Source organism: Lutzomyia longipalpis, chromosome 3 (genome assembly GCF_024334085.1).
Source record: "Lutzomyia longipalpis isolate SR_M1_2022 chromosome 3, ASM2433408v1".
NCBI lineage: Eukaryota > Metazoa > Arthropoda > Insecta > Diptera > Psychodidae > Lutzomyia > Lutzomyia longipalpis.
The window spans coordinates 27,406,296-27,426,918 of NC_074709.1; the positions used below are offsets into that span (position 1 = coordinate 27,406,296).

Genomic DNA, 20,623 nt, shown 5'->3' on the forward strand with positions numbered 1-20,623 from the left:
AGCTCTTCTCAGTCCAAATTTGATTCAAAAGCTCATATAAATTAATTAAAATAAATACATAGAAAGATGTTAGAAGTTCTTAACCCTTCAGATTTACATCTGCTAACTTTTCAGCGACCTCAATAATTTTTGTAGGATTTTACGTGGAATTCTAAGAATATATACCTGCTATTCACATCTAAAAAGCTTTCCTTGGAAATCAATTTGGATTAGTTTTCCACGTATTCAGCGATGAAGACGTCGTTGATTTTGAAAGAACCTCCCCCATCCGTTCTTTTTGGCAATAAAACAATGCGTATGTAGTTGGATAAATTAATTAGAATGCCGTCGAGTGTGCCAAAAGAACCGGGGGGTGAAAAAGGTGAGGAAAAGACTGCGCCAAGACCAATAAATTACAACACCTAAAGCACCTCCACGTGGCCTCGTGTATGTGTGGAAAAAGGTGAAATTACAAGCCTGTGATTCATGCAAGTGCTCACAAGTTAACACAAAAGTACTTCCTTCCGCTATTTCCTCTTTTCCTTTGGCGAAGAGAGATGGCGAATTTCTCACAGAGCCCTCTTAAAGGGGTGGAATGGTTGGTGGGTGCGTCGTCGACATATTGAGGCATTTTGGTTGGGAAGATTAATCTCCCATCGCTGCGTGTGTGTGCTCTCGACACCTCACATGACGCACTTCACGAACCAATGCCAAGGTATGAAGTGTGTGCATGAAAGGTGAAAGTTCGCCCAGGTGAAGCATCTCCGCAGACATCTCCGGACGCTTTTAATCGACCTCCTTCGTTTTTGAAATGTGCGTGAGCTCTTACCCCCGGCGGGGGGTACGCGTGCGAGGGGTTGAACAGGGAAAAATGCCAAAATGTTAAGTGACTCAGTATCTCAGCGGGAGATCTTGAGTGTTTAGCCTGTCAGGGATTTTGAAGGGGATTCCACCCTTTTTTTTTCCTACTCCTCCTCGGTTGTGCCTATAAGTGAGCTTGAAAATCAATTGGGATTCTTTTTTGCCTTTTGCATCTCACCCCCATTGTGACCTTTCACCCCTTCACACAACCAGCAGCGATACTATTAAAGGTTAACTCCCCGGTATCGCTGAAGCTTCTAATAAATTAAATTTTATTTATAGAAAATCCTCTTTTCTCTTCATCGTTGCATTGAAGAAGAATCATCGCACCGAGAGGGAGGGAAAAATTCCTTGGAAACTCCCAAATACAATTTACTTATAGAGGAGCCATGCCATACCCCCTTCCTAAATAACCCCCATGTGTTGTATATGAGTAGAAAACATAAGCAATTTGCATAAGTACATTGGTCAGAGTTTTAGGGATATTGTACATTTTTCCCCATATAAAAGACAGAGAGAAAAAGAAAATTTCCCATCATAGCGGATATAATCAATTAATTTGCATAATGCGAAAATATCATGAGGGGGGCCAACAAATTAATCCCGGAGAGTGCAAAGTTTCTTTCAAGCCATTTGCGGGATGGTTGTTTTTTTGTTCAACAACAGCAATTCCAATCTCCAGGATCAATTGATATAGGGCTCCCTTCATCGCCCTCTCAATGGCACTTTGATAAAACTTTTGAGATTTACTTTGCATATGAGTATGAAGGGCATGAGTGGGGGAAGTATTTTAGGGGATGTTTCTTTTGCGAGAGAGCACCAAATGATGCGGAATGAAGTAAAATGGGCTTTTGGACACATAGCCCTACTCCACGTGGTGAGAATTACCAAAATGGCACAAGTCATGCAAAAATATTTATTCAATATTCGATATTTTGATATTTTTGTAGAAGTTTTCGCAAAAAGGGATGGAAATTGGGCTTTTCTTGAGCGTTAGAAATGTTGCAGAAAACATGAATTTTTATCGAAATTTGTAAATTTTCATTTTTCTTTTAAATTTCTAAAGTTTTATTGTGAATTTTAAGGTTTTTTATTTCTCCAAAGGAGTTCATGCAGTTGATATGGGCCAAGTACCTAATTCGAGAAAACAATTTTGACCCACCCATTCTTATTGGGAATCAAAAAGGGATAAAAATCGCCAAAAATATTCACCCTTTTCCACTGGGGTCACAGAGAAAAAAGCCAATAAAGTTTCATAAAAAATTCAAACTATTGGCGGTCATTTGCCATTTTGTCCCTTTCAATGCATTAAGCATATGCTTCAAAGATTGAAGCATTGAAAGGGACATAATGGCAAATGGCCGCCATTTTTTTATTCTTTTACGAAACTCTATTAGCTTTTTTCTTTATGATCCCAGTGGAAAATGGTGAATATTTTTACCGATTCTTTATCCTTTTTTTGATTCCCTAGAAAACTGGGTGGGTCAAAATTGTTTTCTCCGTTTTTTCGAATTAGATGCTTGACCCATATCAATAGCATGAACTCCTTTTGCACTTTTTTGGAACTTTTGCTGCGTTTTCCACAATTTTTTCATTAAGATTTTATCCTTTTTTTGTGAAAAATACTCTTTCTACACCTTTTCCTTCAATTTCCCATGTTAACAATTTAATTCAATTTTCTCTCTCTTTTTTTTGTACAGTGTTCTTACACATATTTCTATGTTTTCTATTTCAAAAAATGCTGTACGGAAATATCATAAATGAAATACATAATACACATATCGTAACAATTTATTACTAACATATTCTCGTGTTCATTGAGATTTCTTATCTTTACTCCTTCGCTTCACATCAGAAGTTAACCTTCCGCGTGACTACAGAACATTCCCCGCACCCCACACAGAGTCTCGTGAATTTATATTTTCACAAAACAATAATTCATTTCTCTAATAATAAGACGTGTGTGTGTGACCTACATTTCCTCGCGACTCCTCGCATATAGAAGCAATCCAGCATATTCAATGAGAGCGAAGAAGTGTGATTCAGGGTATAACGAAAATAGACATCGCAGCCACTTACAGTGTGGTGAAATAAAAGAACTCTCATTGAGCCCATTGAGGCCTCCTTCTCATGGTGGATGGGGGTGGAAAGAGAAGGAGGAAGGGAGAGAAAGAAAAAGAAGAAAAAGGACTATTGTTCCGAAATAGAAGAGTGTTTACTGAGCAATTCAATCAATTCAAGTTGGTGCGTCCTTTTTTTTTGTCTTTCTCTCCCAACAACACCGCAGTGTTTTTGACACTCTGCACAGAGAAGACCTTTCTTCTGTCCATTTCCGGCGCGCGCGAGAAAGCCTTTCCCAACCACACACACACCATGCGATTCCCATCTTACACGCTCCAATTGGGCGTCCAGCGGAAAATCCCATCCAACAGAAGCGATCCCATCCAGTGTGCGAGATAGTGTCTCATCCAACATCCGGGCATCATTTGCCAACACAATGAAATCATCGTTTGTGAAATTTTTTGGGGAATCTCCTCCTCATCCTATGGAATGAAAAAGTTTCACTTTGGTATAATATTCTCGGGAAGAGCTTATGTGTGTCGCATGGAAAAGTCTTTTTGGGGCGGTTGGGAAGAGAGACTCTTGTCAGGCACAAATTACAATCATTTCTTGGGAGAAGAGATATTCCACGTTAATGCTGCTGTGTGGAAGATACTAAACTTACACACTCTGGAATACAAAGCATTAATTTCAATGTTTGCCTACAGAATGTGAATAGGAGGGAAAATGTTAATAATTAATAACAAAATTCCCACACCATCTCTACGGGAAAATTAAAGCTCATTTAAAATTCCTCATGAGTTATTAAAAAGATAAATTCCACAAGATTACTTTCTGTTCTTCTCACGCTTTTTTTCACTCAACTTTTCGAAAGCTCCCCACGATATGGGGTAAAAGACAAATTTCTCAAGGAAGATCTCCATGCCAGGCAGGAGCTTGTATTTAGTATTTAACATGGATGAGGGATGTGGCAAAATTTACGGTTCCTCCAGAGAGGCGTGACACGAACATCAAATAAATAGAATACGTGAACGGCAGTGCGTGGAAGCCCCCAAAAGGATTGATCGTAAAATATCTCACTTCTCGAATCATATCCCATCGAATGGCCTCGTTAATAAGGTCCCCATGTGACTCCCTGAGCTCATCTTCTCACACAATATACCCACAAATATAAACTCAACCACCATCTAATTACCCCTCTGGATTATATGGGGGTTATTTTCAATGTTTCTGGGTCATCATTTTCAGACCAAAACTTGGGGCTTTTGTCACGATTTCTCTGCGCCGCTTCATTCAGCAGCAAATAAGCGATGGGATTCACGTGGAAGGCATTAAATTTCCCACAGAGCTCACACCACACATATACCGGAAAAACCCCGAAGAATCCACAAATAAATCCACTAAATGTGCTAAAACTGCTAATAAGTGTTGAAAAATAAGTAATTTTTTAAATTATTGCAAGAATATTAAGGTGAAGAGAAGCAGCTGGATAAATAAGAATATTTCTTTTTCGAGTTATTTTCATGGATTTTCCAAAAGAATTATTTTTAGACGACCGGACAATAGGAAAAATTCAAGAGAATTATGTAAACAAGTATGTAAACCTACGTGAAAAAAATTAAATCTTTAAAGAATTAAGAAAAGAAAAAGGTAAATTCTTTTCATTTAGAATATCTGTTTAAGCTTAAAAAATAATTTTAATTTCAAAAGATTATCTTTGTAATTTTTCTTTATATTCAAAAATTAAATTTTTAATGATTTTATCAATTTTGTTTTAAATTTTCTTAAGATTTCTTAGCAATTTCTTTTCACAAGCATCAGAATAACTTTCTTTTTTAAGCTTTTAAATGAACTTTAATTTCCAATTATGTTTATTTTTTTTTTCGAAAACTCCTCAATTTATCATAATGTCAAAAGCTCTGAAGAAAGCTTGGTTGGATGCTTTTTTCCAAGTCTTTTCTTCTCTTAATTTCCCATTTTACTCCTTTTGTCTTCAATGAAACTTCAAAGACATACATTTGTAAGAGAATTCCTCTTGAGTGAGGATTTCAATAAAGTCATCCTCATTACACACTGATATGTGTCATAGAACGAGATGTTAACACATCACACACGTAGTTTGGCTTTAAAGTTAATCTCAATAGATTTGGCAAAGAGAACACAGTGGAATCATGAATTTCGCTGCTTTCACTGTTCCTTTTGGAAAATTGAAAGCCTTTCATCCGAAAAGCCGCCTTGAAAGCCCCAAAAGTGCCACTCAAGCAAATTGGTGGGATGAAAAGACGAGTTAAAGGGATCAATTGCCTTTCTGGTGAACAACTTCAACGTGGATGAATTAAATCCTGCTTTTCCTCTGAAATCAATCAAATCTCTGAGAGCTAAAGCATGCAGATTCCACAAAACTATATATAGAACTTCCTACGAAGCTCAAATAGTTTTTGAGTACATTGTACATAGTATTAGATGGTGTACATAATATGAGAATTTTGGGAGATTTTGGCACACAGTGTATGTACCCTAATCATGTAACAAGTCAATTACACTCTCATTAATTCTCACTACATACAATTTCCCCGCCTGCCCCCGCCTCACTGTGCTTTGGCAGCATTGAGAGACAGAGCATCCACGAGGCATGCATGAGGCTGCCAGAGGGGACGAGGAGCTTTTATATTTCAATAAATCAAATCGTGGGAAATAGACACAAATGTTTCATTGCGCTATAAATCTCACCCATGAAAGCTCCATTTACGGGGGTTGGACGCCTGTTAGATACTTCTTTTTCTCAATAATGCGATCGGGACGGGGTGAGACAGCAGCGGAAAAAAGCACCCAATCGTTCCCATTTATTGAGTCTGTGAGCTTTTGAAGATTTTTACGCGATAGAATCAATAATCTCCCTGTGAAAGTTCAACAGTTCGTTTAACACAAAGTTTAAACTTTAAGTGAATTTAAGCTCAATAATATGGATTTGAAAACTTCCCCACTAATTTTGTTTGAGGAAAATCACACCGAAGTGACTTTCTTAGTTGATAACGGAAAACTTAAATTCAATTTCGTATGCGGTACTCACTTAATGAAGTTAAGCATTGAATTGTATTATTAATCCAACGAAGAGGGAGGGGACTGGGTGGTGGGGATGCCACAGAGATCTGAAGGATAAATTTTGCAAATTCAATAGAAGTTTGATTATATTCCTTGATAATTTTATTTAAGGAAATTCTCAGTTGATTCGCCACTTGGAGGAAAGTTTTTTTTGTGAAACTTTGCATGAATTTTGGTATATTTTTGATAGAAACTTGGCAAATGGGAGATCTTGCTAAGAAATTTATTAAATCCTTTAAATTTATAAAGAAAAATCTTATATTGTTCAATTGTTCAGCATGAGGCATATATATGCAAATATTGAAAGAAATATTGAGTTCAGTTAAAAACTGACCAAAATTCAAGCAAGATTTTACAAAACATTTTTTTTTCCAATGACAAACTTTATTAAAATTTCTGATAATTTATTTACCTTTATCAAAAGCAAAATTGATAATAATTCGCCGCTCAAACATTTTGGTTGGAACTTCTACATCATCGCCCATTGATAGCTCAATTAGATTAAAATGTTATCAGTCAGGGTGGAGGTTTGTTGAAAAACACGCACACACTGCTGGAAAACCAATGACGATTCTGACGAAGAAAAAAATAAACACATTTTGAAGATACGATAAAATAAAAGATAATGAGGAAAAGTGCTGAGAAGAAAAATCTTTCAACACCAATGGATAGTTTATATGGTGATATATTTTTTCGTGCGTAAGAGCCCGGCAAAAAGTGTTGATTTGGGGGAGGGAAAAGGCGATTTTTCCGCGTAAATTGATTGAAATAGATGTCCCCTCTCTCCACAAGAGACGCGATGAAGCAGAGATAGAAAATATAATCATTGAATGTATTAGAAGGACTGAATATCAACGATGTAAGTTTTTGTGCTTTCTCTCTTTTTTTTTATTGGAAAACTTTCTTATTGAATGGGGAAATAGGAAAGCCAAACTGATCATCTTTCTTTGCCGAAACTTTTCGCCTTTCACCCTTTAAGGTGATTTTTTTGCGTTCTCCTTTTTCCTCCCACGAAAGAATAGTTTGTGAAAGGAAGAGCAGAAAATTCTTTAACATGTCGATGAAAATTAAAGTGAAAAACGAATTACATTCTATGGGAATTAATAAATTACCCCAACCCACCTTTATACAAAGCAAAGGGGATGGGGGGATTGATGGAGAAACATTTTACCATACACGAGTGGCTGAATAACTTTTATTTAAACCATCGCGGTTAAATGAAAGTCATTTAGTGTTGGGAAAACAGCGGAAAAAGTATGTCAGAGGGTTTCATTTTCATTTTAAACACACACTTGTAGGTCAGTCACCAGGCGCCTCCATTACCCGGCGTCTCCATTGCATGCCGCCCTATAATTAGGGGTTAGTAATTGCTATCAATTTGTCTTGTTTTCTTTTATTGAATTTTTGTCTCTACGTTTATTTTCTTATGTCCTTCTAATGCTTAAATTTTTTAAGGAACATTTTATAACAAATCCTTTTCTTTTTTTAACGATTTTTAAGCGAGATTTTTGGGTGAACATGACGTAAAATTCAGGCTTAGAATTAAAGCTTTCGAGGGTTAAACCTTAAATTTCAATGTTAAGCCTTAATTTTACTAAAGTTTAAATTTTCAAAAAATAATTAAAATTACAGGTTCTTTAAATTTTATTTTTCATGAATCAAGGGAAAAATCAAATTCAAAATTTTAATTTTATGGTGAAAAAAAATCTTTTATGACCATCTTTTGCTTTGAAACTTTCACGAAAAATTAAAAATTCCCCGTAAATTAATTTGTAGAAACAAATACAAAAGCTTCTTAAAAAAATATTTCTTATTGATTTTATTATAAATAAGTCGTTTGAAAAGCATTTAAACCGTCTCTTCTACAATTAGCTTTCTAACCCATGTATGTAAGAAAATACTCACAAGTATATGTATGTATTAAAAAGCTTAAAAAGCTTGAATTCACAAAATTTCTTCAATAAAACGATCAAACGATAATTCTCTATCAAACCCTCTGCTTAAAAATTACAGGAAAAAACACAGAGAAGAGCACTTATCCACCCCTCGGTGTCGTCACGTGATGTGATGATTCAACCATTTAGCCTGTGACGAATGAATAATTCACCCACAGGGGTGCAAATCAGTGTAATAACGTGGGGTGAGCAAAATGGGGATAGAAAAAAAAATTGAAAGAGAGAGAATAAACGAATTGATTTTATTCACATTCTCCCAATTGGGGTGCCCCCTTTTTGGTCTCCCTCAACCCCCTTCTGCGGTGTTTGCTTAATGACTTAACACTCTCACGAGGGAATGCGTGATCAATTCTTAGATATTGCGCTCGAAACCGAGCTCAAGCGGCGCCTTCGTGGCCGCAGACAGACCGCAGTCCGCAGTCGATGGTTGTCGTTCGCTGGCGATAGACACCGTGGGGCGAGCTTTTCAAGTTAAATAATAAAGTGAGTAGGTTTGAGCTTTCCGGGGGAGAGAAGGGAGGGTAAAGCTCCTCGCAGGGTGAGGTTTTTTGCGAAAAATCGGCGCGCTTCTGCAGTGACATCATCTCTCTTGGTGTGGTGCTGTTGTTGCTCAAAAGGCGTGTCATTGCGGGTGTTTGTGCGATTCATCTCTATACTAAACTAAGTCGCGTTGGGTGAAAGAATTCGGCGAAGAGAGAGTGAGAAAAAAAGCTTCAGGTTGCTTTTGAGCACATGAACAAACTGTTGCTGGTTCGATGCTAAAAGGGGTGTGTTTGACCTTCTTTTTTCCACCCACCCATCCTTGTGATTTTTTCCTGATTTCCATCAATTCTGATCCCTTTGAAAGAAAAAGAAAATATTAGGAAAACTCCGTGAAATCAATAAAATTTCTTCAAGTTTAAACTTTTCGAAGAAATCTGTTTAAAATTTTCAAGAGATCCATGTCTTTAGGGGGAGAAAGCTTTTTGGGGAAAAGTTTCACGGAAGCAGAGCGTGAGATTGAGGAGAAATTTCTATCGATTACTTGCCCCTTTTACTGGGTTCCATCCTCTTGAGAATAGCATGTGGTGTGTGCACTAAAAAGGCATTAATTTGGCGACTTGAAGGCTCCATAAATAATTTGCGTGACATATTTTTTATGTACTCTCTCGCCTCACATTTAGCATTACGTGAGCAACATAAACAAACACCGATTCTATCGATTTTTCCTCACTTTTCCTTTTGCGCCCTTTTTTGTGTCTCAGCAACACCCACAAGTCCGCGCGCGCTGCCTGATGGTTGTGGACAAATACCGGCTCTTTTTGCTGTCTTGTCTGTGGGAATTCTCGGTGATAGTTTGCCCGTTTTTTTTTACCAATAGCTTGAGCAACATCAACGAGTGCCTACAAAGTGAATTATTGCGCTGTGTTCTGAGGCTCTAATTAAATCCCGGTGTGTGTGCCTTATCACAAAGTGACTCGTATTTTGGCATAAAATCGATTAGATAGAGAGGACTCCGCCACCCTCTCCCTCTGCCCGTAGTAAAAAAGTGAAGATGCTCAGCAGTCAGTCTTCGTGAGTGTCATGGATTTGGTCACGTTGCCACCGTGCTCGAGGCGCTTGGACGGAATGCCACAGGAGCAAGTCCTTTCGGTGCCCCAAGCAACCTCTGACCCATCTGTCCTCAAGATCTCCTCAACATTCCTCATCAGTGTGAGTCAAATATAACATTTAGGCCATGCCTGTAAAAGGACAAAAGTTTGAATTACAAAATTTTCTTTCCCTCCTCCCATCCCAAATAGACCCCAATAAAGACTGAGCAGGATATTCTGGAAAAGTCCATGCCCGAGGATGATCCCAATTCAAATTCAGAGGTCAATGGTGGTGTTGAACTGAAGAAGGGGCCAAGGTGGGGGCCACAGCATAAGGGTGCCCAAGAATTGGCTAATCTCTACAGCTCAGGTAAATAGCATATCTCCCTTTTATATCTTTCATATCATCTGACAAATATTTTCCACCCGGGAAAAAAAATGTTTGCCAAACACACACACGTACACCTTAATAATAAAATGTACGGGTAAGCTGACCAAGCTTACGGGAGCTGTGTTTCTTTCAGTGTACCAATTTTGTGAGAGCAAACTACAACGCGAATTAGTTTAAATACGCGCAAAGTCGGGAAAAGTTGAAAAGTCATCCCCCAAGAAATCTTTAAAACGCCATATCTCGGGAACGGCTCCATAGATTTTCGAGTTTGAGCTATCGTTGGAAAGGTCTTAACCTCAACTATAATATATTAAAATATGAAGTAAATCGATAATGGCATTTTCGAAATATTCGAGTTCGAAATTTTCGAAAATTTTGATTTTGACTTTAGCGCCTCTCGCGGTCATTTCTCGAACTTGCAATGTTCTAGACATTTGTAGGGCTTCACGAAACCTTTCATTTGCACTTGAGTTGATCAAAATCGGACTTGTAGAACCCGAGATATGACATGCCAACTTTGGAAGGCTATATCTCGAGAACGGATCCATAGATTTTCTTCATTTTTGGCATGGAGCTAGATAATATGGTCAGCTATAACATATCAAAAAATGAAGCAAATCGATAATGGCGTTTTCGAGATATTCATCGAAAAGTAATCGAAAATTTTGTTTTTGATTTTTGGCCCCCTAGCGGTCACTTTTGAAACTTCGGAGGTTCTAGAGAGTTGTAGCGCTTGTTGAGACAATTCATTTGAGCCTGGGTTGATCAAAATCGGTCAAGCCGTTTTCGAGTTATGATCGATTTTCGATGAAAAATTGTGGCGGCCATATTGACTAAACGGCTTGACCGATTTTCGAAAATGAGGTATCGTTGGAAAGGTATTGATGGCCCCTACAACATATCAAAATTTCAGCCATCTAGCTATAATAGCGGCTGAGATATAGCGAAAACAAAATTTTGAGGTTATTCAAAATGGCGGACGGGGGGGTGGGGGGGTGGATTTGACCTCATAATCGGATTTCTTCAGGTCGATATTTAAACTTTGCCGTTTACCGCAAGTCTCTATCTATCACCGTTCTCTTGCAATTTAAGTTTATAATCCGGCCGGCCGGCCGGCCGGCCGGACGGACGGACGGACGGCCGGCCGGAAAAAAAATTTTTTTGGCGCATACGTTTTTTGGAATGTGGGGACCCTAATTCGTGCTCATCCCAAGTTTGAGCCCGATCTGACGACTTTCGATTTTGCTCGGTACACAAAAGCTGTGTCTGAAAGAAACACAGCTAAAAATGTCCCAAAGGTTGGGCAATGCGGAAATGATTTTATGGAAAAAATAATCTAATTTTGGGGACATAAAAAATTATGCTGCGCTGCCCATTTATTAGGTTTAATAAATTATATTTTTAGCACGAGTTGGATCAGACTTCAATTTTTGTAAGAAAATCAATTTTCTTTTTATTTAAAAGTTGAGAGTTTTCTTTAATATTTTTAATTAATTTTTGGATTTTATAGATTTAGAAAAATATATGAAAGTCCTAAGATTAATAATTGAGCTATAAAAGAGGTTTCAATGAACCCTGGCCTAAGTTTCCGATTTAAAATTTGTAGAAATGCAAAAAAAAAAATTCTACAAAATCTTGAAATATTTTTCTTCAATCTTAAAGATTGACAATTACATTTAGAGTATATTTACGTCCTTCATCAGGTAGATGAGATAAAAAAAAGAAAAATCATTTATCAAGAACAACGAGATATTTTGAGTCAAGTCTTTCTCAAGAATTAAAATATTTTATAAGAAATTAAATAACAACAAAAATAATGAAATCCATAGATTAATTTTTAATAATTTATAAGGCCCTCTTGAATCGATCCCATACACAATATTTCTGCGCGCGGAAGAGTCCAATATCAATGCCAATTTCCGTGTGTCACGGAATCTTATCAGGTGCGGAGATTCCCTCAACAGTCGCGTGAACTTCCACGTTAACCTTGACCTGGAGCAAATGATGTCACAACTCGCATGTGACTCTACTGTGAGAATTCTTTGTAATTCGATGATGTGTGTATTTATTTTTTCTCTGTATGTTCCACATCAAACCGAATTCAGCTGGAGGATTGGCGATAAAATGATTGCGAGCAATTTCATTTTCGTGCGGAGGAGGGTTTTCAAAGAAGAGTTTGGGTGTGAAGCATACCCATTTCTATGTTGAGGCAACAATAGCCACAACACAGAGAGAGAGAGAGGGAGACGATATTGTGACCCAAAATGTGTGGTAGAGTCGCAAAATCTCACTCCTAAAAATAGTTTTGGGCCAAAAGAAAAACATAATCAAAGACATTTAGAACATTTAATCCAATTAAATGTTCATTTCGGTCATTTGTGGGTCATTGAGCGGCATGTGGATGCTGATTAGGCTAAATTAAATTTGTATTTATGCCATTTACGGCAATGAACTTCCTCGTATGTTCTGCGTGAGGACGGTGTAGTGATTGTTGGGGGCCACCCACATCAAAGGCATTCACCACATTATTTACTCAAATCATTTGCCCAAATATTGATTGAATTTGGTGGAAAAACATTTATTTGGTGGTACCAAAAATTACTTTTTTGACTTTTCCCGCATCAATTTCATTAAATAGCTGAATTTTGCGAGGAAAAATACAAAATTTTGAGAACTTATCTCTCTCCTGAAGTAAATGGATTTTAGCGGAAATATTTAGAATTTTGGTGATAAGATTACGACGAAGGTCTCCCATTCAAGACTGTGTCAAAAAAAAATCTCAAACAAACCAATTATATGTTAGGAAAAGAGAATTGAATATTCTCTTGAAAGAAAAAAAATCGGAGAAAAATATTTTATAATGAAGCCCGTGGGGCCACCGTGGGGACATGTTAAAACTTTATGGTTATTTCCTTTATATATAGCCATGAAAATCCCCTTTGGTGTATTAATAAAAATTTCCACCAGCAGTGTGAATATCTTTTGGTTTATTTTTATCACTTCTTTATCTATTTTTGAAGGAAAAAAAATTCCCCGCATATTCCATGAAAAACCGCAGAAGAGAGAAAGAATGAAAAATTTATTCATGATATTTTTTTCTTGATGCATTTAAATCCTCTTTTTCAATAAGCTTCCAAAGATTAAGCAAAAGCACGAATGAATTTCGTCATATGTGGGGAATTTTCTTTCTATTCTGGAAGCATTTTTCATCGTTTGTTGTGTGAGAATGTTTGTGAGGGATTTTCATGCGACATTGTGGGAAAAATACGTATCAGTTGCCGACGTGAGTAACATAGATCGTATAGAGAAAATCCTCGATGGATTATAAATTGTTAATCTGTCCAGACAATTCCGGAAAAAGATGGGGGGCAGAATGTTGTGAATTTTTCACCGAGAAACGTCTCACGCGGTGATAAAGTCTGAAAACAAACATTGGCACAACCTGCGATGACGATCCACCCTGTTGAAAGAATATATACGACGGACCCTCTTATATATTTCAAGGTTTATCGTGGAAAATCCAACTCCCACATTTTACATATTAATGGCACCACGCTATCCCCCCTCCCTCACATTTAATGAGGTTCAGCTCTAGACGCTGCAATTGGACGCTCTTTGTCACCTCATGCCATCACCTGACCACCCTCACCATCACCTGTGAGACAGGTGTCTCAATCACATGGGGTATTTCCTTAATAATTTATTTACTTTTCATTTAAACACCGTGACTTGCAACGTGCGAACCACCCAGACAACGTAGAAGGACATAAAACTTTTCAACAAAAAAAATGTTGTTTTTCCTTTTCTTTCTTTCCCACCTCCTTCATGAGTTAGTCCTATAATTACAGGAGCCCTTTCTTGCATCATTCCACCTTTTTGAATTTTTAATTTTAATATTGATTAAAATTCTACTTAAATAAATTCATTTTCTTCCAATGAAGAGAAAACTTGAGGAATGTCTTGAGAATTGATTTAAATATTCATAACTGATGGGGAGAAGTTTAAAGTAAAGAGATCAATTGACTATTGATCTTGCCTTTTGCTTTATTCTTGCGGCTAAAATTTGTAAGGTATATATTTGAAGAATGAACGTCTTTGTTCATGTCTAGTGGAACCAAAGAAACTTCATTAAATTTAAAATTCACCGTAAAAGTTTTATTTAATTGAAATTTCGTGGAATGAGGAGTTTGAATAAGATTTTTTTTAGTGGATTGTAAGTTTCATTTTACGTTTCTTATTATATTTTACAACGCAGAAAAACTTTTGAATTTATTTAATTGATTTTAAATCAATAATCAGTTTCTAATCTTATTAAAAAAATTTATGATTCTCAATGCAGGAAAGCTTAAAAGCTCTATATTCAATTAATTCTATTTAATAAATTCCGTTCAATGAAATTCTAAATTAATTGATTTGTTTATCTATCTGAAAGAATTTAACTTATTAAGGAAATTAAATAATTTCTCTCTTCCTCCTTGCAGGAAAACGCAGCCAAGAAGTCATCTGTGTGTGGCTTTGCATTAGCCTGATGCTCCTCAATCTCTACCTCATTGTGAGGCATTTTCATTTCGAGCGAATCAGCATTGTAATTATGGCAGCTCTCTGTGGTATCCTGACGGCAGACTTTGGATCCGGTCTGGTGCATTGGGCAGCTGATACATGGGGTTCTGTGGACCTACCAATCATTGGCAAGGTGATAGCCCCGAGATCTCACTCAAAACATTGTCCTTTTAGCACCTCAGACAACATGTGAAACACTTTCATTTGCAGAATTTCCTGAGGCCTTTCCGGGAGCATCACATCGATCCCACGTCCATCACACGACATGATTTTATCGAGACAAATGGTGACAATTTCATGATAGCCATTCCAATTCTGGGAAAGTTGGCGTACAACTTCCTCAGTCGCACTCAGGCTGAGATTCAGCAAGAATTTGCATTCAGTGCGTATCTCTTTTTGTGTTCAATCTTCGTCGCAATGACCAATCAAGTGAGTTTTTGATTAGACACCCACCCACCCATGCAATTGCTCATAACTCAAATTGTCTCAACATTTCTTTCTCTGGAAGATTCACAAATGGTCACACACATACTGGGGCCTACCAAAGTGGGTGATCCTTATGCAGGATTACCACATTATGCTACCCAGGCGGCATCATCGCATCCACCATGTGGCACCGCATGAAACATATTTCTGCATAACAACTGGATGGCTCAATTGGCCACTTGAGAAAATTAGGTTTGTACCCCAGTTTATTCTTCTTCATACAGTTTTTTTTCATTATAAGGGAGGGTTGCAAAAGAACTTTTTGTCCTGATATGCAAACATAACTTTGGCGTTGACTATGAGGCAAAAGCTCCTGCTGCGTGAATTGCATACATTTTTTCTCTACACCAAAAGGGTGGATAAATGGTGAATTAGAGGGAAGTTTTTATCAATTATTTTATTTTTAGCTTAGAAATTAAAAAAAAAAAAAAATTTACAAAAAATACGTTACGATTTAGGCATTTTTTCTTGAATGTTTGAAGGATGAAATTCTTTTATTTCTGCTTAAATCTTTATATAGAATTGTTAAAATATTTGATTTTGGAATTTTTAGTACAGAAATGTTTTGACTTTCCTTTGAAGTATTTTTGACAATTCGTTTCTATCATTTGACGTTTTTATCTAACATTTCGAGGGCTGCATTGTAAAACCGGCTAAGTCGGTATGAGCTCCGAACCTACTTAGCCGGTTTTACAATGCAGCCCTCGATTTGAGATTCCTTATATAACGTTTTATGACTGTTTCAATGATTTGACTTTTTTTTCTAAATTTGTATTTAAACGTTCAATTTTTCTTTCCTAATATTGACTTTACGATCGTTTTTTTTTAAGTTTGACATTTCTTTCCTAACATTTGACGTTTCTTTTTGAAAGTATTTTGTAGCTTTTCGAAATTTTGACATTTCTTTTCAATTATTTAACACTTTTCTTTTATTTTCCAACGTTCGACGTTTCTTATCTAATTTTAGACAATTTTTTATGTAGGTAATTTATTAGCTTGAAAATAGTCTTTTTGAATTTCCCCCACTTCAAGGGGGATTAAACATAAAAAAAATAATCTCTCCTGATTACAAAAGAAGTTTCAGAAGGTTTTATGCAAAAAAGCACTTAAAAGCCCCCTTTGAAAAACTGTGTACCAACTGACAATTTGTGTGAGAGAAAGTAAAGCCCAAAAAAAGCTCCCATTTCCCCCTAAAAGTGTGTTTTGGGGGAAATTTTCAGAAGAAACTTCTTCGCAATGAAAGTTTTGTACCATGTTGTGTTCCATTTTGTGCTTTAACATTAAATTTAATTTCCGTAGATTTTGGACGTGCCTCGAGAATGTAATTGAATACACAACGGGATGCCGACCACGGGATGATGACATGAAGTGGGCGCAGAAGAGTCAGTGAGGTGTTATAACCTTTATGCTGCAATGCCATATTCTTCTTTCTTTCTTTTTTCGTCTTTTATCAACAAAACACATGGAAATTGATGAGCTTTAAAGCTTTGTGAAGGCTATTTGGGGGTAGGTGCATGGAGGATGCAAAATATCCCCAAACTTTGGTGCTAATAACAATTTGATAATTAAAGATGGTCTACGGGTTTTGATTAAATACAAAATAAAACATATTTTGGGAAGAGAAATAAAAAGTAAACATTTAAAAATATGAGCTTTTGCATAAAATAGGAAATTGTTGTCATTTGGATGAATTAATTGGGTGAAAATTTGGCACTCAAAAATTGCTTTTTGCATTAGGAAAATTATTTTATTATTATTTTATTATTATTTTTTTTTTAATTATTTTTAAACGTCTAGAAAAGACAAAATTAACAAAAATGTAGTGCACATTAGACTAAATTAAAATCAACAAAAGACATTTAAGTCCGTTTAAAAAAATTATTTGAGTGCCAATTTACATTTAAATTAATTTCGAATGAAAACAACAAACCAAATGTTGTGGAAATGGAAGATAAATAAGAGATATTAGATTTGGAAGTCATTGATAAAATTTTCTACAATATTTAATCATAATTTGTTGTGTAATTTATATTCTGCTGTGGCAATACAATTTTTTTGGGACCACTTTTAATTATAAATAAAATATAATTAGCATTATTATAAATAAATTAGTTATACATAATATTAAAATTTGCACTGAATATAGAAATTTTAATCATTGTTCTCGCTAAAATTATCATTTTTGTCAATTATTTTTGGATAAAAAAAGGAATATCCCGCCATATTTCCATTTACCGTCCCTCCTTGGTCTCACTCACCCCCTCCTATTGCAACATTTCATCTGATTCACTGCAAAATTATCTATTTTGTGAATATTATATTTCTTTCTCTTTGTTATTTATTGCAACAAATTGATAGATGGAAAATAAACAAAAATGATAGGTGTTTTCCCCCCAATCCCTTTTCCCACCCTCTCATACCTTTTATTCAGCCCAAACTGATGCAACACCTCAGTTTGCAACTACTTCTCCTCTCTGGAGAATTTGCTTCGAATCCTTGGAATTGGATTTTTTTTCGCAGAACTTCCCATGAAAATTCGATGGCGAATTGATGGATTATCTCTCTCACGTTTCCTATGAAAAGAGGAATTGTATGTAAGCAAGTAATTCCCAAAATGGCCTCGAAAGGAAGCCAACACATTGGCTCAATCCCATCAATGCATCGCTCTCAATGCCAGGAAAAAAAAATCCATTTCAGCACGGCAGGTAATTTAGCATGGTTAAGGTGGGTGGGTTGTTGATTTGGACAAATTGCCACACCCGAAGAGATGCATGGATGCACGGTACGGTGTGTTTGTCAAGTGTGCAGTTTGTGTGTTTGGTCCACAAACAAGAAGGAAGTGAAAATATGTGCCTTGCCAAGGTCCACATAGACGTATTGAATTGCAAATTAAAATGTTCTCAATATACCTTCGAGGTTGCAATAGGCAAATGGTAAAGTAAGGGGTGGTTATCTGAGTGAAAAATATTCAAAAATTCGATTCTTTTGTAAAGGAACTATTCGGAATAATTAAATGGAAAATTTTAAGAATAAACGGATTCAAAACAAACAAATAAATAAACGATAATTATTCGTTTAAATAATCGAAGATATTATTATTAACAAAATACGAAATATTGGGAGATTCTTAAATATTAAGAAACATTCTGTAATCTCCAGCAAAAAAAAATACAGAGCTTTTGTCAGATAAAAGCCCCTTGTTGGGTCAAAAGGTTGACCGCAAATAGTTTACTTATCTCTGCAAACGAGGCAATTTAGAGGCATTCAAAATTGCAAATTTAGCAATATATTAGCTCTTATAACTTGGTGGAAGAGAACATGCAGTGAAATGTTTTTTTCTGTACTTTTTTATTGAGGTAATAAGCAAAATATGACCTAATTCTGAAACACCTCAACATAATGACCCAGATGTTCTCTGTGCTGTGTGCCTTCTCCCCACTTCATGAGGGTACTTTAAATGCGTGCTTGGCATAGATGATCAGGGTATTATAGGCAGAATATTAATTTGCTATCGATACTTAAAGGAAAACGGGTGTGGGAAGGGAAAGAAGGAGAAAGGGGGGCAAAGGAGAAAATGATGAGGATGGAATTGATTATGGTGGCTTGCTTACAAATGATTAAATGGCGCAAATTTCATCGTGCAGATACATAAATCAATATAGAGAGAGACCCTTTAGTAGATTCTGCAAAGTACATTGGAGAATTTGCATGTTTGTCTGGGATTCTAATTAAATTTGCAATGCGAAATAATCTCATTTAAGGCAAAAAAGGAGGGTAATCAAAATTAATTAACTTCACATCCTGACCCAAATTTTGTGCCTCCTTTCATCCTTCTCTCGAGGCGCCACGTTTCTCCTGCTGGATGGAAATCTCCAGCTAAATCCAATAATTTCACAACATCACTCCTTATACAACTTGAGTCACACAAATTGAGTCCAGCTGTGCGTCTTGTCTTCTTGTGCGTGAGGATGAGGAAATTGTTTTTCCACGCAGAACATCCTGCAGCTGATCATTTCTTTATTGTATAGCGAAAAGTATCTTCCCTGTAACCCACTCTCACTCCACTTCATACCAAATGAAAATTCCGCAGAGCTTTCCCTTTGAAATACATAAAAAATCGCAAAAGCTTTCCATTTAAACTTTATCTTCCAAAAAAAAGCTCTAAACTGGACGTGATAGCATATCTTATATAAAATATTGCTTGACATTGAGCACGAGTGGTGTCCCCCACACCATTTTCATGTGGAAAAAAAGGCCAAAACAAACGCATTTAGTCAGGCATTTAGTAGGATTTTAGTTGCCCATTTTTGCCCCACAATTTGCCAATAGCTCTCCCCCCTCAATTATCCCATTTGGAGACACATCTACACATAAAAAAGCTCCGTGATTTACAACCACCCATCGTGATTTCGGCACCCTCTACCAGCCTTTGGGCCAATGACGTAGGCATGGGGGTGTCATTTAGTGTTGGATTTTTAATTGCAAAACCAACCGCCAGCTTGCAATTTGCCAGACAATTAAACAATGTAGCGCGTGGTTTTCGCTGTTGCCATTTTAATTTGTAAACATCACCCCGAGAAAATTGAAAATCAATTGACTGTATCAAATGGTCAGAACACAATAAAAGGCCATTTCGCGCCCACCTCTTTTACCACGATAATTGATTCACATCATCGACATAATTTACAGCACATTTTTTTTTTCATTGTCGAACTCTGTGACTTTCTCTATGCGCTTCTTTTCCATGTTTGCTTCCGGGTATGAAAAGTTATTAAATTTTATTTAATTTGAATTTTTATTGTTCAAAAAAATATTGTTTCAGTCAATTCAATTTAATAGAGAAGTATGGTCTGAAATTGTTTTTTTTTTAATGAAAAAATTTAATTTTCCTCATTTAATTGTCATTTAAATAAAATATTTTCATTACTCAAAGAAGGAATATTGCGGTGAGTTTGATTAAAAATTGATTAGGGCAATTTTATCAATTTAAAAGCTTTCTCTTTTGTTCAAGAAATCGAAGAAAAATTACTATATAAAAATTTTCACATCATGAAAGCTTTTACAATAAATTGCAAAATGACATACATATCTTTCACTGAATGGGGAGGAGGTGAAAGGATCCACCTTACATGAAGAGAGAGAGGAAGGAAAAGAAGGTGGGAGACAAATAAATGGGCAATAAATGTCTGCGAGGGTTGAAATGTGACTGTCGAAGGTCACGAGGTGATTAAATAACCATTCCTGGGGGAGTCACATCGTAAAATGACATTAAGTCCAAATGACTCGCCCTCCGAAAGCTCCACACAGCTTCTTGTGGAAGTGCGCGAACGTGACCCACACGAAATTTTCCCTTTTCTCGAAGCTCTGTACGCCAAAAGGCATGCTGCAGAGTGAATCTTCCGTATCCTGGAGGGTGGTGAATGAATTGGAGTAAAAGTGTGGCGATGGGCAATTGCTTTTTTTGCCATGGAATCCTCCTCACAGTGTGACCAATGACTGTGGGAAAAATTTTGAAATTCAACCCACACACAGCTTCTAACTGGGATGAATTTCAAGAAGAGACCATCTCTTAAAAGATAATTTTGTCCATCAAATACTCACAGGGAGTGAAATGACAAGGAGTCAATGAGACGTTGATGATGATTCAATAAAAGCCA

At 36.5% G+C, this 20,623-nt stretch overlaps 1 protein-coding gene across 3 annotated transcripts; it reads left to right on the forward strand.

Annotated features, from left to right (window-relative positions):
• Positions 1-8,366: 8,366 nt before the first annotated feature.
• On the forward strand, positions 8,367-17,137 carry LOC129793569 (plasmanylethanolamine desaturase). 3 transcript variants are annotated; one of them, XM_055833677.1, is made up of 7 exons: positions 8,367-8,441; positions 9,319-9,650; positions 9,740-9,899; positions 14,402-14,613; positions 14,691-14,909; positions 14,989-15,158; positions 16,266-17,137. In XM_055833677.1, the coding sequence occupies exons 2-7, from the start codon at positions 9,522-9,524 to the stop codon at positions 16,354-16,356; spliced, it is 981 nt and encodes a 326-aa protein (XP_055689652.1). In that variant the 5' UTR covers positions 8,367-8,441; positions 9,319-9,521; the 3' UTR covers positions 16,357-17,137. The 3 variants fall into 3 exon arrangements, with proteins under 3 accessions (XP_055689652.1, XP_055689653.1, XP_055689654.1); XM_055833678.1 differs by lacking the exon at positions 8,367-8,441 and adding an exon at positions 8,587-8,725; XM_055833679.1 differs by lacking the exon at positions 8,367-8,441 and adding an exon at positions 8,641-8,656.
• The last annotated feature ends 3,486 nt before the right edge of the window (positions 17,138-20,623 follow it).

What these genes read in the sequence shown, in the direction of transcription:
- LOC129793569 (XM_055833677.1), top strand. Translation starts at nt 9,522, where the DNA reads ATGGATTTGGTCACGTTGCCACCGTGCTCGAGGCGCTTGGACGGAATG. An exon ending in CCTCAACATTCCTCATCAGT is followed by an intron (nt 9,651 to 9,739) that starts GTGAGTCAAATA and finishes CATCCCAAATAG; the next exon opens with ACCCCAATAAAGACTGAGCA. An exon ending in ACCTACCAATCATTGGCAAG is followed by an intron (nt 14,614 to 14,690) that starts GTGATAGCCCCG and finishes TTTCATTTGCAG; the next exon opens with AATTTCCTGAGGCCTTTCCG.